The 15,348-nt window shown below is 34.7% G+C and overlaps 1 protein-coding gene across 6 annotated transcripts in view; it reads right to left on the reverse strand.

Moving 5' to 3' along the window:
- The window catches only part of LOC128246766 (zinc finger protein 768-like), a 36,930-nt gene that overhangs the window by 15,885 nt on the left and 5,697 nt on the right, over window positions 1-15,348 (reverse strand). The window contains exon 5 of one of the 6 annotated variants that reach the window (XM_052965195.1): window positions 1,180-3,820. The exons of 4 other annotated variants lie outside the window; for them this stretch is intronic. In XM_052965195.1, the coding sequence (XP_052821155.1) occupies window positions 3,393-3,820 (428 nt within the window). In that variant the 3' untranslated portion in view covers window positions 1,180-3,392. Of the gene's footprint in view, window positions 1-1,179; window positions 3,821-5,396; window positions 8,627-15,348 lie in introns of those variants that run through there. One more of the 6 variants, XM_052965191.1, reaches the window with a different exon arrangement.

Raw genomic sequence — 15,348 nt, forward strand, 5'->3', positions numbered from 1 at the left:
ATAAAAAAATAAATCAAACAATTTTCAGTAACACATTTTGTCGGCTCTAGCTAGCTTTGCTACAAAGTAAACTTGTCTGATATGTAAATCTCAGTTTAGACACATAATTCCAACAATAACTTATGCGAAGACATGTAGCTGTCCAATTTAAAAATTGGTCAATTTTTCAGAACTTTACTTAAGTTAACAACGCTGGTAACCTCATCGTTTGTCCACTTTAATATCATTACTGCTGTGAATTTTTTTGGATCTGCTGTATTTTTAACAAGAATTGAGACAACTATTTAAGCTGAACTTGTTTATATTTCAACATGTGAGCACACCATAAAATATTTCATGTTTTAAAGTTAACAATGATGTTGTTAATCATGTTGTTAACTTTCTGAACAATCAGCCAAATGTGTATCAGATTGTATCAGAATCATTTTGTTTGTTTTTTCAACATGTGTCTGTAATACAGTTTTCAAATGCAATCTTAGAAGAAGAAAATTTACAAACCATTACTGTTTTTTTTTTTCTACCAATAGAAGAAGTAAATACAACAGTTTCTAATCAAAAGGCAAATATAAACTAATTGCTAGACTTCTATTCAATTTCTTTTGAGTAAGGGCCGGGGGTAACATTTTTATTTTTCATCTTTCTTCAGTGACTGTCAATATGTGTTCAAGCCCTTTCTTATTGCATAAGGGGCCATATACATGTGTTTCTAGACAAACCAAGAACACCATTGTAACAATTCCCCTTTTTTTACATGTGAATGTTTACATCAACACGGTTTGGTATGAATAAACACTGTTCACTGACATTACCCGATGGATACGCAATTACCGACCCGAGCTCAACATTTTTAGTTGAGTCAATAAACTTTAAGAGAAAGGTGGAAAAAAGAGGGGGCGGGCGGGAATGAAAATCTTGAGCAATTAATTTATAAGCACCTAACGGCAAATACCATCTTCACCTCTCTATAAATTATGCCACTAATTCTAGTAAGAGTTTAAATGTTACTGGGATATGGGAAAACCAACAAAATCATTTTAATATTTTAATTTTCTAAATCTAAAACTATAAATAAACATTAACAATATACTGGATCAATAACAACATTTAAAATACTTAAAGCAATATACATGCATTAATAGTTTTGAATATTAATACAATAGTTGTTCTTTATCTAAATATATACATAAATTTTAAACATAACTTTCTTCTATCATTGGTCATGAACAACAAAATGATCATTTAAAAAACTTTTAAATGGCAAGAAAAAAGCATTTGTTAAAACTTCTTTAAAGGGACTCACTCATGTTTTGTAAAATGCGCTCTTTTTTATGATGAAATCAAGTGTCGCAAATCATTAGGATTTTTAAAACTAAGTCACTGACGGCTTAAGAACCTTTCAACAAAATGTTAATATAGGCTGAAATATTGCCTTTGAGTCCACAATTTTGAAAAGTATATCAGCAAAAAGGCTTAAAGGTTAAATTATCCCTCAGCTGATGTAAGAGTCCTCGTGGGCGAGTGGTTTTGTTGTCATTTTTCTAAGTTGGTTCACTCCCAAATAAAACTGGGAATTTTTTGCGTATTTGCAATTACGATATCAAAAAATAATATAATTATAACAATATTAGTGTTTCAGATGCATTCCTGTTAAAAAAAAATTGGCCAATAAACATGAGCAAGACCCATTAAATGGTAAACTAAAGTAAGCTCTACTTCTATAGTCTACCTTAACATGTAGGCACAACAAATTACAATAGAAATACATAAAGATAAACTTTAACACAAGTCAATTACTGGCGCTGCATTAAATAAACACCTTAGATATCACTTAATTATAAGAATAGAATCCAAGTGTTTTGATTGGACAGTAAAAATAACTGGCCAAAAGACTGAATGGAATCACTGAGGCATGTTTAAGGATAAGAATAAAATTTATATTGAATATGGCCCTTCCACTTGAGATAAGAACTTTTACTGTTAACTCTCAAATGACATTTCATCCTCGCCAAGATTCTGCACATGGTTTCGGGTCAGACATATCGCTCCGCCCTGCATACATGTGAAAGAAGAATTTAAGACTTTTGCATGATGACAATGACACCAAGGCTATTGTTGGCCATGAGGTTGAGTTTTTTGCATGATGAAGACACCAACGCTATTGTTGGCTATGTGGTCATGGCTTTGGCATGATGACAATGACACCAACTCGTTAGTTGGTCAGGAGGTTAAAGTTTTGCCAGGATGACAATAAAACCAACACTATTTTTGCCAGGAAGTTAAGGTTTTGCTAGGATGACAATAAAACCAACACTATTGTTGGCCGTGAGGTTAAGGTTTTTGCATGAAGAAATTCACATCAAAGCTATTGTTGGTCATGAGGTTAAGGTTTTTGCATGAGGACAATGAAACCAAAGCTATTGTTGGCCATGAGGTTAAGGTTTTGGCATGATGACAATGAAACCAAAGCTATTGTTGAAAATCAAGGTTGAGGTTTTGGCATGATGACAATGACACCAACGCTAGTGTTGGTCATGAGGTTAAGGTTTTGCTAGTATGACAATAAAACCAACGCTGTTGTTGCCAGGAGGTTAAGGTTTTGCTAGGATGACAATGAAACCAACACTATTGTTGCCCATGACTTTAAGGTTTTTGCATGAGGACAATGAAACCAATCTTTTGTTGATCATGAGGTTAAGGTTTTTGCATGAGGACAATGAAACCAAAGCTATTGTTGGTCATGACTTTAAGGTTTTTGCATGAGGACAATGAAACCAAAGCTATTGTTGGTCAAGACTTTAAGGTTTTTGCATGAGGACAATGAAACTAATGCTATTGTTGGCCATGAGGTTAAGGTTTTTGCATGAAGACAATGAAACCAATGCTATTGTTGGTCATTAGCAAGTTTTTTGCATGACAACACAAAGGCTATAACTATGCATGCAAAGATAAAAAGGAAGATCAAAAAGAAAACATTCTGACATGTTTACAGATGTAGAGTGTACCGTAAGTGTAATTATGTCTTACAAAAAACAGCACTGAAATCATGCATTTGAACTGCTTTCACTATCCAGTTAACTCTTTTCTTTAGAGAAATGCCATATTATAGCTTTAATATATGAATTATAAAAAAATCATTCTCTGATTAGTTGTATTCTGAATTCTTAACAAAGGAACACCACATCATATGTCATAAGCACCTACAACCATTTGTGGGTAATCATCCAGTTTGTGATGGTAATCAAGTTATATTGAACAGTTAATAATTAGCATCAAATGCTCATGGCTATAAATAAGTACATAGGGCTAATTCCGCCTTCAATATGGGAATAGTGTGTGTGTAATGACATCATACTCCATAGCTTAAAATAAAAGTCCATATCTGTATAATGTTCTTAGTTATGCAACGATGCCTCATTCTCGGCATACAATGACTCCTCTTCAATATAGTGTCTCTTTTCGTGCATCTTCATCGAGTATTTCTGATTAAAAGACTTTCCACAAACACCACACACATACGGCATTTCCCGTGTATGAATACGTTCATGTCTGACCCTATTGTGCGATGTCTGAAACAGTTTTCCGCAGTATACACATGCATGCGAATACAGATGCAGAGTCCCCTCCTTAGCCTTCCGGCCTCGTTTACATAACCTCGTCATATAAGTATCAGCCAACGGTAAATCTTCTGTACTTTGTTGTTGATTAATTCCCAGTTCGGATAATTTTATGGGTATTACAGGGATTTTTTTAACAATTGTGGCGGCATTTTCGTCTGTCTGCTTACTGGTTTCCTTTGGTTTGATGTGTATTGGCCAATGACCTGAAAGGGGAAGTGAAAAGTGCATCTTAGACTGCCAAATCAGAAACAAGATTGCATAAGGTAAGGATAAGTGTGCAGTATTATATACAGTGTCTTCAAGCTTGATACAGATTCCAGGAATGCGACTGACCTGGCAGCCTGAACCCATTTCGTTGAGGGTTTTTTTGGGGGATGCTTAAAATTGGCAGCTTCCTATGGATTTGCGAGGTTGCCTTGCAGAGGGTGAAAGCTCTTTTGAGGGCTTTTCTGGCTTCAAATTGGATAAAAACTAGAGTGCAATAATGTTTTCAACTGGGAAGCTCAAAACCTATCCGTCCACCAGACGCTAAACATAGAAACCTAATGAGGTTAAAGTGGGGAAAAGAAACAAGACCCATAAGATAGGAGTAGATCTTAACCATTTTGGATGTTACAGCTACAGAGAAAATACCCTCCATAACCCCTTTCCCTATGACCCCTTTATTGACAAACCATGTAACTAATTTTAATTTTTGAAACTTATGTTACACATGTGGTTAAGTCTATGTATTAAACTAGTTACGACCCTTAGTATATCACTGGACTTCTACATATGAATGCAAGGCTCTTAATATCATAATTTTATGTAATATATATATGTAAGTTACACCATGATATCAGAGAGAATAACTGAATTGATCATTTCTAAATTTATGATATTAAATAAAATACAAACATTCAATTTAATACATTATGAAGAGAACAACCATTTCCATGTGTGGATTATCACAAAAGGGCTGTTCTTCCATAACACGTGATTCATGGTCCTCTTCCTTCGTGTGCATGAAAATCACTCTAGTAGAAATACGCAGGGGCTTTCCACAAGTTGCATTCGCTTCAGTGTACGTGTTCCCTTCAGTGACAATTCATTTAATACCCATTTTCACAGAATCAAACTAGTTGTGGACATACATTTCTGTTGTCAAGTTATGAAATATCAAGCAGAAACTTTTTTTGCCATAAATAGAGAGGTCTATATTGGGAAAGCGTGAGGTCTTAATAATGAAATATGTTTACTCATCTTTCTTCTTATTCCAATATTAACAGTTATTCTATACCTAATTTACTCTCGTACACAGCTGTGAAAACCATATTAGATTCACCTAGCGGTTTTCAGCAGCTGTGTACTTGTCCAAATATATCTCCTTATTGAACAAAACAAAGTTAACTATCATGTAATCATTATACAAGCATATTATGTCTCTGTTTGGTTAATCAAATTATGGTGTATCTGTACTTTTACTCAAAATTAACAATTTTAACTCATACAAATGTAACTTATTTTCAATGTATGCACACATTGATTGAAAAGCCCTTAACAGAAAGCTTGGTATGCTGAAAAAAGAAAACAGAGGCAAGCAGGTATTCATGGGAAATCGGCCTATAGTCTTCGGCCTATAGTCTTCGGCCTATAGTCTTCGCTTGACTCACACTGCTTATTCACAGTCCAGTCAAGTAATTACCAGTGATTGCAATTGTGATTAACACAATTTCCTTTATAGGCTGAAACTTCTTGCAGTAGTATTTGTAATTTATAAAATAAGTACAATAAAATATCTTTTTTTTTATTCAATTTGCATGAAATACAAACATGACATACATAACTAATGCATTTATAATAATAAAACAACAAGCTGTATACATGTAACTAGATTCATAAGTATTGTACGTTTATTTAATAAGTTTTAAAAGGGAAGTAACTCCTTAGATTTTGTATGAAATGGCTATAAATCTAAACTTCTTAATATCATAAAACACATTGGTAGCTAAAAGATTTAAAGATTTTATTCATTTTTACCTGACACTGCATTATTACGGCAAATTCATGTCAACGTCAAGTCATATTACAGTTATGTAAAAAATATATAATGGTTGTTAAATACATTCAAACAAGCAACATCATATGATAAAAATATTGTATAAAATATTATTATTAGAAAATTTATACAAAATCTGAATAAATAATAAAAGAATACATAAAACATAATACAAATTATATCTGATCAAAATTTCCTGATCTTAATTTTTATTGTATTTAATTACTGAATATTTAAATGACAATAATAACTTTTAACTTTGTGGCAGCTTCAATTTATGATATTGGATTTAGTAACAAGAGTGCTGCAGAGATTTTTTTGTTGCTTCAGTACAGTCAAAAAAGGGGCATAACCATACAAGCTACAAATCACAAGAAAATAGAAATATTAAGCTTGAGTAATGGCTCTTACTATACAGTGCATATTGACAAATGGTAACATGTGTCCCAAGTTTTGGTGCAATATCTTGAACAGTTTTTTATTACATGGCCATAAGGTTAGGGTTTTGGCGTGATGACAATGAAACCAATGCTATTGTTGGCCTTGAGGCTAATGCTATTGTTGGCCATGAGGTTAAGGTTTTGGCATGATGACAATGACACCAAGGCTATTGTTGGCCATGAGATTAAGGTTTTGACAGGATGACAATGACACCAAGTCTATTGTTGACCATAAGGTTAAGGTTATGTCAAGCTATTGTTGGCCATGAGGTTATGGTTTTGCCAGGTTGACAATGACACCAAGGCTATTGTTGGCCATGAGGTTATGGTTTTGCCAGGTTAACAATGACACCAATGTTATTGTTGGCCATGAGGTCAAGGTTTTGGCATGATGACAATGACACCAAGGCTATTGTTGGCCTGAGGTCAAGGTTTTGGCATGATGACAATGACACCAAGGCTATTGTTGGCCATGAGGTCAAGGTTTTGGCATGATGACAATGACACCAAGGCTATTGTTGGCCATGAGGTCAAGGTTTTGGCATGATGACAATGACACCAAGGCTATTGTTGGCCATGAGGTCAAGGTTGTGGCATGATGATAATGACACCAATGCTATTGTTGGCCTGAGGTCAAAATTTTGGCATGATGACAATGACACCAACACTTTTGTCGGCCATGAGGTCAAGGTTTTGGCATGATGACAATGACACCAAGGCTATTGTTGGCCTGAGGTCAAGGTTTTGGCATGATGACAATGACACCAAGGCTATTGTTGGCCATGAGGTCAAGGTTTTGGCATGATGACAATGACATCCAAGGCTATTGTTGGCCATGAGGTCAAGGTTTTGGCATGATGATAATGACACCAATGTTATTGTTGGCCTGAGGTCAAGGTTTTGGCATGATGACAATGGCACCAAGGCTATTGTTGGCCATGAGGTTAAGGTTTTGGCATGATGATAATGACACCAATGCTATTGTTGGCCTGAGGTCAAGGTTTTGGCATGATGACAATGACACCAATGCTATTGTTGGCCTGAGGTCAATGTTTTGGCATGATGACAATGACACCAAGGCTATTGTTGGCCATGTGGTTAAGGTTTTACCAGGATGACAATGATACTTATGTTGAATTATTTAAATAATATAAATGCAAACAATGAAAAGTTACCCCTAAGACGAGTTAAAGAAAAGTCAACATTTTCTCAAAATGATTAAATGATCATCCAAGCTAAGTATATAAGGCATTACTGGACTTCTAAGTGCAAAGCTTGATGCACATATCTACATCACTAATAACATGCCAATTAAATATGTTACACTGAGGACACAAAACATTTTGTTTATCTTGCATAAAAGACTTGTTATTTTAAAAAACATCCAAAATGAGATTATATCTTCCCTTTTCATTCTTCTAACACTATAAATACAGTAAGTCAGTATTACTAATTAGCCACAATCCAATCAACTATACCCAGTGATAAAAGATTGCTGACAAAAGATTAGATCACTGATTTGCATATTTCCGTTCGATGTTTTATGGATTAAACCGTTACTAACGGTTTAAGACAAATGCATAAAACATTAATTTTTGAACTTAAATATAAAAATCTGTGATTTTTTTTTTTTTCAGCAGTCTTAAATTAATTGTTTCCATGTATTTTCACAAAAATTGGCTTGTTCCAAGACAAAAAATAAAAAAGTTGTCAAAACAGCAAATCTGTAAGAGTGCAGCTTTAAACACTACTGAAAATATGAAGTGATAAAATCTTTGGACAACAGAAATATTATGTTTAAGATGAAAGAACAACATTGGTATGCAATCCACTATGTAATTTAATTATTCACGGCACAGAATACACATGTACGCATCAAGTATATGTTAGGGGCATATCAAGCCCCAAGGCTATGCCTGGATGCCGAGAAGACATGTGATATCTTAGTGTTGACTTTCTCGAGAACGAACTATCACATTCGCGGCATTTGAATGGTTTCTCTCCAGTATGGCGCCTCAAATGACGCACCAACACAATCTTTTGCCCGAAGCATTTATTGCAAAGTCCACACTTAAACACCGTTCCTCCGTCAGGGGTCTTCATTCGTAACACCATGTCCTCAGCCTCACCAAAATCCCTTGTTTGAGGAGCGGCTCCACTTACATGTATCATTGAACCACTCGGCCAAAGCATAGAGTTAATTGCTTTTTGGTCCAACTGGGTAGAAGATGATTCTGGCCTCATTGACAGAGGTGAATCAAACTTCGTAGCGAAAGCATCAGTTGAAGATAAATCAAACTTGGAAGACGGTACATCAAACTTGGTAACAGAAGTATCAAACTTAGGAACAGCATCAAACTTAGTCACAGATGCACCAAACTTGGTAAAGGAATTAAGCTTGACATTTTGCTGTTCAAAGTTCAAAGAAGTAGCTGATTTGATTGAAGAATCATACTTGGTAGAAGACGGAAATACTGAAGGTCCAAATCCAAGACCCACAGGAAAGGGAGGAGCATGGAAAGTTTCTTGCACTGAAAGTACACAAACACATCCTCTGTGAATAAATCCACTTCAATTCATTGTTCTTCTGTGTCAAAACACTTTCAACTTTGCAAGTCGCTACTTCAGCACACATATTGTATAGGTCACTGATATGGTGAAGGTGTTTTGGGACACACATAATGGCAGCAAGTTGATGTTCATCACAGAGGTTCCAAAGCTAATTAAAATACATTCACTATTCCATGGAGAAACAAACATGTAACTTTTTTTTTGAAATTAACAATACTAGAACAACAGCTGGGTTTACAGCACTGTTTTAAACTCAAAAAGGCTCAAGAAATCATAAATTTGAGCAATATACCATTGTGAAATATTTTTACTGCACAAACTAATGAAAGCAGAAACTAGCAACACAAAGGTATTGATACAAAAGAGTTGTATAATTTCAGGGCTTTTTCTATAGTACCTACGTGTCTGACTATCGAACCCATTCTCAAAGCAAAAAATATGATATTTTTCCCATCCCCATAAGAAAAAAAAAATATTTTTTTTTTAGAAAGTCTTTTTACCTGTACTGGTTCACTTTCAACATCCTAATACATGTAAATTATGTGATGTATTTTTTTTTTGATAATTGAACTCGGAAATCATTGATTTTCAACACATTCAGAGACTTCTACCAGAATGAAATATTATCTGTCATGATTTATTGCAATATATATTTTCACCCAAGGATTGATATTTCAGCCATTTTGGGTCTTAAATAAACTAATATTAACCATTTCCTAATTCGCAGGAGACTAGACAGCTTTTTCTTTTAACTGTAAAATTTCCCAATTTCGGCCTTTTTACGACGCAAAATTTCCTAAAATGTCTAGGGTCTTTTTCCCAAATTGGGTAGAAAAAGCCCTGAATTTGCCCAATGCATATATGCTAAAAATATATGACGGTGTTTTCAACATGTCATGGGTTATGTGTATGATTGTGACTCAATAAATGAAAGTTTCTTGGCTCAGCAATAATTGCCATCTGACCACAACTGTCACCCCAACAGCATATTGTTTGCCTAGCATGTTAAGACCATTCACAGGCTTGAAAAAAAAAGTATATATCTTATAACTGGCACTGCTCAACTTTTTAAACATCAGTGTTTTTTTGGTCCTTTATAGGGGCCAAACTTTGGCCCCATTCCCTCATGACTAGATGTACTATAATACATGTATATAAACGGCTAAAACACGGTATTTGTCCATTTTATATTTTTTGGTTGTTATACATAGATTGAAGGAAAGTGTGTGATTTCAAACTTAATTCTTTGCAGCCAAAGCATGTAACCTAGTCCACTCCTGCTGGCCTCCAAATTTCAAGTGAAAATATCAATTTGTATTCGAGTAACAGCAAAAAACATATCCCAAAAATGGCCATTTTCAAGCGTTATGCTGTCTCATTTGATTTTTTTATATATTCAAACTGTTATATATCTATTTTGCATGATGATTTGGAAAAAATGCATTACCTCAGCTTATAGAAAATTTCAAGTGCTAAATTTTGGTGGGTAAATCAAGAAAATAGACAAATTATTACTATTATTACTTATTAACATAAAGTGGTGCTTTTGCCAATTTTTCAAAATCACAATAAGTATCCCTTGTTATATGCATGAAAAACATTGAAAATTCACCCATTTACAAGTGATAACTGTTTTGTAAGACTGATTATTAATCAAACTTCCAATTTTTTGTTGCTTTGGGCATTCATGATTCACATTCTTAAAAAGAAGGAGGTTCACCTGTAAGATTTTCAGGGTTAAAAAATCTGTAGAGTCCGTAACCATGGGTTTGTATCTACATATGTATTAATGACAGAAATGTGGCATTCCACAAATAAAAACCTCTGTATGAGTATGTTTAATGGCTGAAATATTTTTGGAATATTTTGATTTTAAGTTGCATTTTTTTACATATTTAAATTAATGTTACGGACACTACAAAATCTGCCTTCAAATTTTGATTTGAAATTTCCATTGTTTTCAATAGCATATTTCCTTAAATTTTTTCATGGTAAAAGCAATTTTTTTATTGTGCAATATTGCATCATCTTTTAACTATTGGAAAATACCAATAAAACGGCTGATGCAACAATATTTGTGATGAATTATTGCATCATCCAAAACAACCGCCTTTCTAAGAAATACAACAGTCCAGCTGTAATGATGGAATCTAAGAAAATGGCTTATTTTGGGTAATAGTCGGTCAGATTCCAGCAAGAAGTCCTTTCAAATGGAAAACACTAAAGGTGTTGGTTCCAGTGATGCTCTAGGTATGTATTATCCTTATCTAAACATTCCATGCTATGTTACGTAGGGTCCGTAACCAAAACCATATGTCTGTCCATGATGCCCTGAATTAATGCAATTGTCCACATGAAATGCACATGTTGTGATGCTTATTTGTTGAAATTGCCATGCCCAACATATAACAAACTAAAATGGTCTTAACAGGTTGTTTAATGGAAATCCTATGACAGTATGACACACAATTTCATTTTGTGTAGCCTATTACGGAGCCGAGATGAAATATTTTTACATAAAGATTGGCGTGTATGCCAATGAATACAATCAGTGTTATAATATACAGATCACAGACACAGTGGATACTTGTTAAATGTACAGAATTGAAGCTTAAGTAATATTTGATTTGTACTTGTACTCAGGTTACAGACTCTACAAAATACGGCCACTTGTTTCTAAGTCTACTGTAAGTATGTTCAAAAACATTTTTATGAACAGAAACAATACAATTGAACCATATAGGGACATTTATACCTTTCGAGGTTTTTCTTTTCACAAAACCTGTCTTTATATGAAGATTTATATACCATATATATTAATATTCTAAGGTATACATTGAACCCAACCGTTTAAGGTTAATTAATATTCAGAATGTCTTTTTACAGAAGAGAGCCGAAAATCATCACTGCGATCCCGGAAACTTGAAAAAAATGCTGAAATGAATGCTGAAAAGAATGAAGACATAGAAAAGAAGCAGAAGGAGAAAAACAGGCTGAAAGTCAAGGCATGGAGAATGCGTCAGAAAACAGAAAACTCCACAAAATATTCTGAAATCAAAAAGAAAGACACAGAAAGAAAGAAGGAAGCTCGAATGAAAGTGAAACTCATGGCCAATTCAGATCCTGAATTAAAAGCCTCCTTAAGAAAGAAAAAAGCTGAAGAAATGAAAAGATACAGACAGAGAAAAAAGATGAAAACAACATGTTCTTCTGAAGATCCTGGTGTTAAAAAGAGTAAGAAACCGGCTCTGGAAGAAAAAAAGAAAAAAGCTGTGAAGCGAACACAAGCCTGGAGAATGCGAATTAAACTTAAGTCTCCTACAATTCCAATTGTTAACACAGTTGATGAAAATGACAGTCATGGAGAAAGCAGACAGAACAAAAGTATTTTATCCCGTGCAACAGTATACAGACGAGCGCAAATGGTGAAAGGCATTCTGCCTAGGACACCAAAGAAGAAAGCCGCCATTTTAAAGAAGCTTATTGAGTCACCTTCAACATCCAAAGTACTTTCTGACCAAGGAGTAACAATGACACCAGCTTGTAAGAAGAAACTTGAAGTAGCAGATGCTATAGTGAATTCCTTGAAAGAAAGTATTTCCGAAGTAAACATTGGTGTTCGAAAAGACAGAGAAAAGAAACATGCATATGATGTAATACGTGATTCAGTACTAAGGAAATACAAAAAGATCACAGTTAGTAAATATTTCAATGTGTCTTACAAGACAAGGAAGATGAGAAATGAATGGTGGAAAAAGGAACAGGGAAAAACAAGATGTGATGTGATAAGTGATCATGTGAAACAATCAGTGAAAGAGTTCTACCTGAGTGCTGAAATTAGCAGAGAGGTGCCATCCAAACGAGATGTTGTTAGAATCAAAACTCAGACTGGTATGAAAGAAACACTACAGAAACATGTGATGACAATGACACTAGAAGAAGCACACAAGTTATACAAAACAAGAAACCCCAATCATAAAATAGGACTTACATCATTCAGCAAACTAAAACCAGTTAATGTAAAGAAAGTGTCAGAGACAAGCAGACGGTCATGCCTGTGCCAGACTTGTTGTAATGTAGCCCTGAAAGTAGAAGCACTTACAACATTGAAACGAGTTGTAAAAGAGACTGACATGACAGAAGACATTAAGATTGATAAGAAGAGTCTGAGTGATGCAACATTCTGCAGCTATGAACAAGAGCCATCTTTAAAATGTGTGTCAAGGAATTGTGAAAAATGTGGAGTACAAGGCCTTCAAAAGTATTTGGCGACTATGGAAGAAAAGAACAGAGATGGGATGGTGTCATGGTATCAATGGGAAAGCATTGAAATAAAGAAATATGACAAAGTAAAGCGCTGCGTTTCTTGTGTGCCCAAAGAAGCTGATTTCAAAGTGTTTTTGACAGCTTTAGAGAAAGACATGATGGTGTACCCAGAGCATGCATTTAGAGCATCCTGGCAACAGAAACAAATGGGTGTATGTGTAGAGAAATTAACAAAGGGATCTGTAGCCATGGTAATGGATTTCAGTGAGAACTATGCATGTGTCTTCCAAAGTGAAGTGCAGTCAGGGTTCTTTGATAGAAACCAGGTAACTGTACATCCAATGATGTGCTACTATAAAGAAAGTCTTGATGACAAAGATGTTACAGTAAAACATGCCATCATTGGAATAAGTGAAGAAACCAAACATGATGCGGATTTAGCAATTGTCTTCGAGAATCAAGCCATTAAATTACTAGAAAGCAGAGGGGTGAAGATTGGTGAACTCCATGAGTGGACTGATGGGTGTGCAGCCCAGTACAAGGGGAAAAAGGCGTTTGCTGATATCAGTCTCAGAAAGCAGCCCAAAATGACTCGAAACTACTTTGAAACGTCTCATGGAAAGAATGTCTGTGATGGGTTGGGTGCAACTGTAAAGAATGCTTGTTATCGTGCTGTAATAAGTAACAGGAAAGTTCTTGGCAATGCTGAAGACGTTTACCAATTTTGTCAAGAAACTCTGAATATGGAAGTAGTGGACACTGTAAAAAGCACTCTGTCGAGAAGAGAATTTGTATTTGTTGAAAATGTGAATAGAAACCGACCAGAAACAAATGTACAAACATTAACTGGAACATGGAAGCTGCACTCTGTTAAGTCTGTTGGTAAAGACTATGAGCTGAACTCAAGGAAACTTAGTTGTTACTGTGATGCTTGTGTGAATGGTGTAACATCAAAATGTGAGAATGTAGACATAGTTAATAAGTGGGAGAAAAGAAACCTTGATGTTATTAGTAAAGTCCAAGAAAAACTAAATGTAAAGAAGAAACAACCATCTAACAAGGAGCAGCCTAAAGCAACCTGCAAAGAACAAACAAAAGGACAGAAACAAATAACTTTGAAAAGAAAATCGGAGACCAAGCAACCAAAAGCCAAGAGGAGAAAAATAGAAGAGACAGCAGCAACAACATCCCAACAAGATACAGCCTTTCAACCTGGTGATTTTGTTACCGTTGGGCTCAAACCGAGAAAAGGACCCATAAGTGTTTACGTTGCTGAAATTACAAGTAAATCTGAAACAGAATATGGGCTTAAATATATGAAGAAAGCTGGAAACGCATATGTGTGGCCTGAGAAGTCAGACGTTTCTCAGGAGCCAACAGAACATATCATTTCAAAGCTAGAAGCTCCTGAACTTGTCAATGAAAGAGGTCATTTTAAATTCAATACACAGGAACTCAGCAAAGTTAGAGTTAATCTGTTGAAAATACACAAACATGTGTATTTCAAATAGAAAATGTTGAGCATGTGTTGGTTCTTACAATGTGTAGAGTCCGTAACCGTAGTGCAGTCTATTTCTATCTCATACAAAAAATATGTTCTATTGATATAAACAGCAGAAACTGACTATACTTGATAGGAAAAGTGTTTATTTTAGAAAAACAATGTGCTTGGGGCACTTGGTTCTACAAACTTTAAAAGTTACATTTAAAGTTGTGTGATCATTTTTGTCAATTTTTAGAGTTCATCGCAACTGGGATGAAATATGTTTTTTTTTATGCTTATCTCAAGCAGAGATTTTATGCATTTGTTTGTTAACATTCTAATTGTTAGTTTTCTGTGTTAACCTGAATAATACAGACTTGTTTCCATTAAAATCTTTGTTGTTATATGCCTGTTGTAGTGTACACTGACCTGTATATAAAAGTCGCCAAAAAAATTAATTTATAAAAGCGACTGTAGGAAAACAAATATCATTTCCAATGACTGAAACTTTAAACTAAAAATGGACAAAATTTCATGGCCCTGCATGGAAATTCATTTTTCCACCTTGGTGAGACACTTAGGTGGACAAATACCGTGTTTTAGCCGAAACGTCAAGTTGGTTTACATACATGTAAGACAAAGAGACATGTTATTGTGTGGATTTAACAACATAAATACAGAGCTACAATTAACACTAGAAGTTGACAAACATTTGACATCAGCATTCATTAAAAAGTTCTAATTAATTAAATGTTGCATGAATATTTTACATCATCTGTACAAGTTGATGTTGCCGATTGTTTTTATTGCAGAATGGTGCTCTAGAACAAACAAGCAATGACCACTGTGTGTCAGTAAATTGCAAAATTTCAAGAAAGCATGTTTGTCCTATTAAAACTGCAAGGTGCACACTGCATACACGTCTTTCTGTGG

This window comes from Mya arenaria, chromosome 9 (genome assembly GCF_026914265.1).
Source record: "Mya arenaria isolate MELC-2E11 chromosome 9, ASM2691426v1".
Taxonomy (NCBI): domain Eukaryota; kingdom Metazoa; phylum Mollusca; class Bivalvia; order Myida; family Myidae; genus Mya; species Mya arenaria.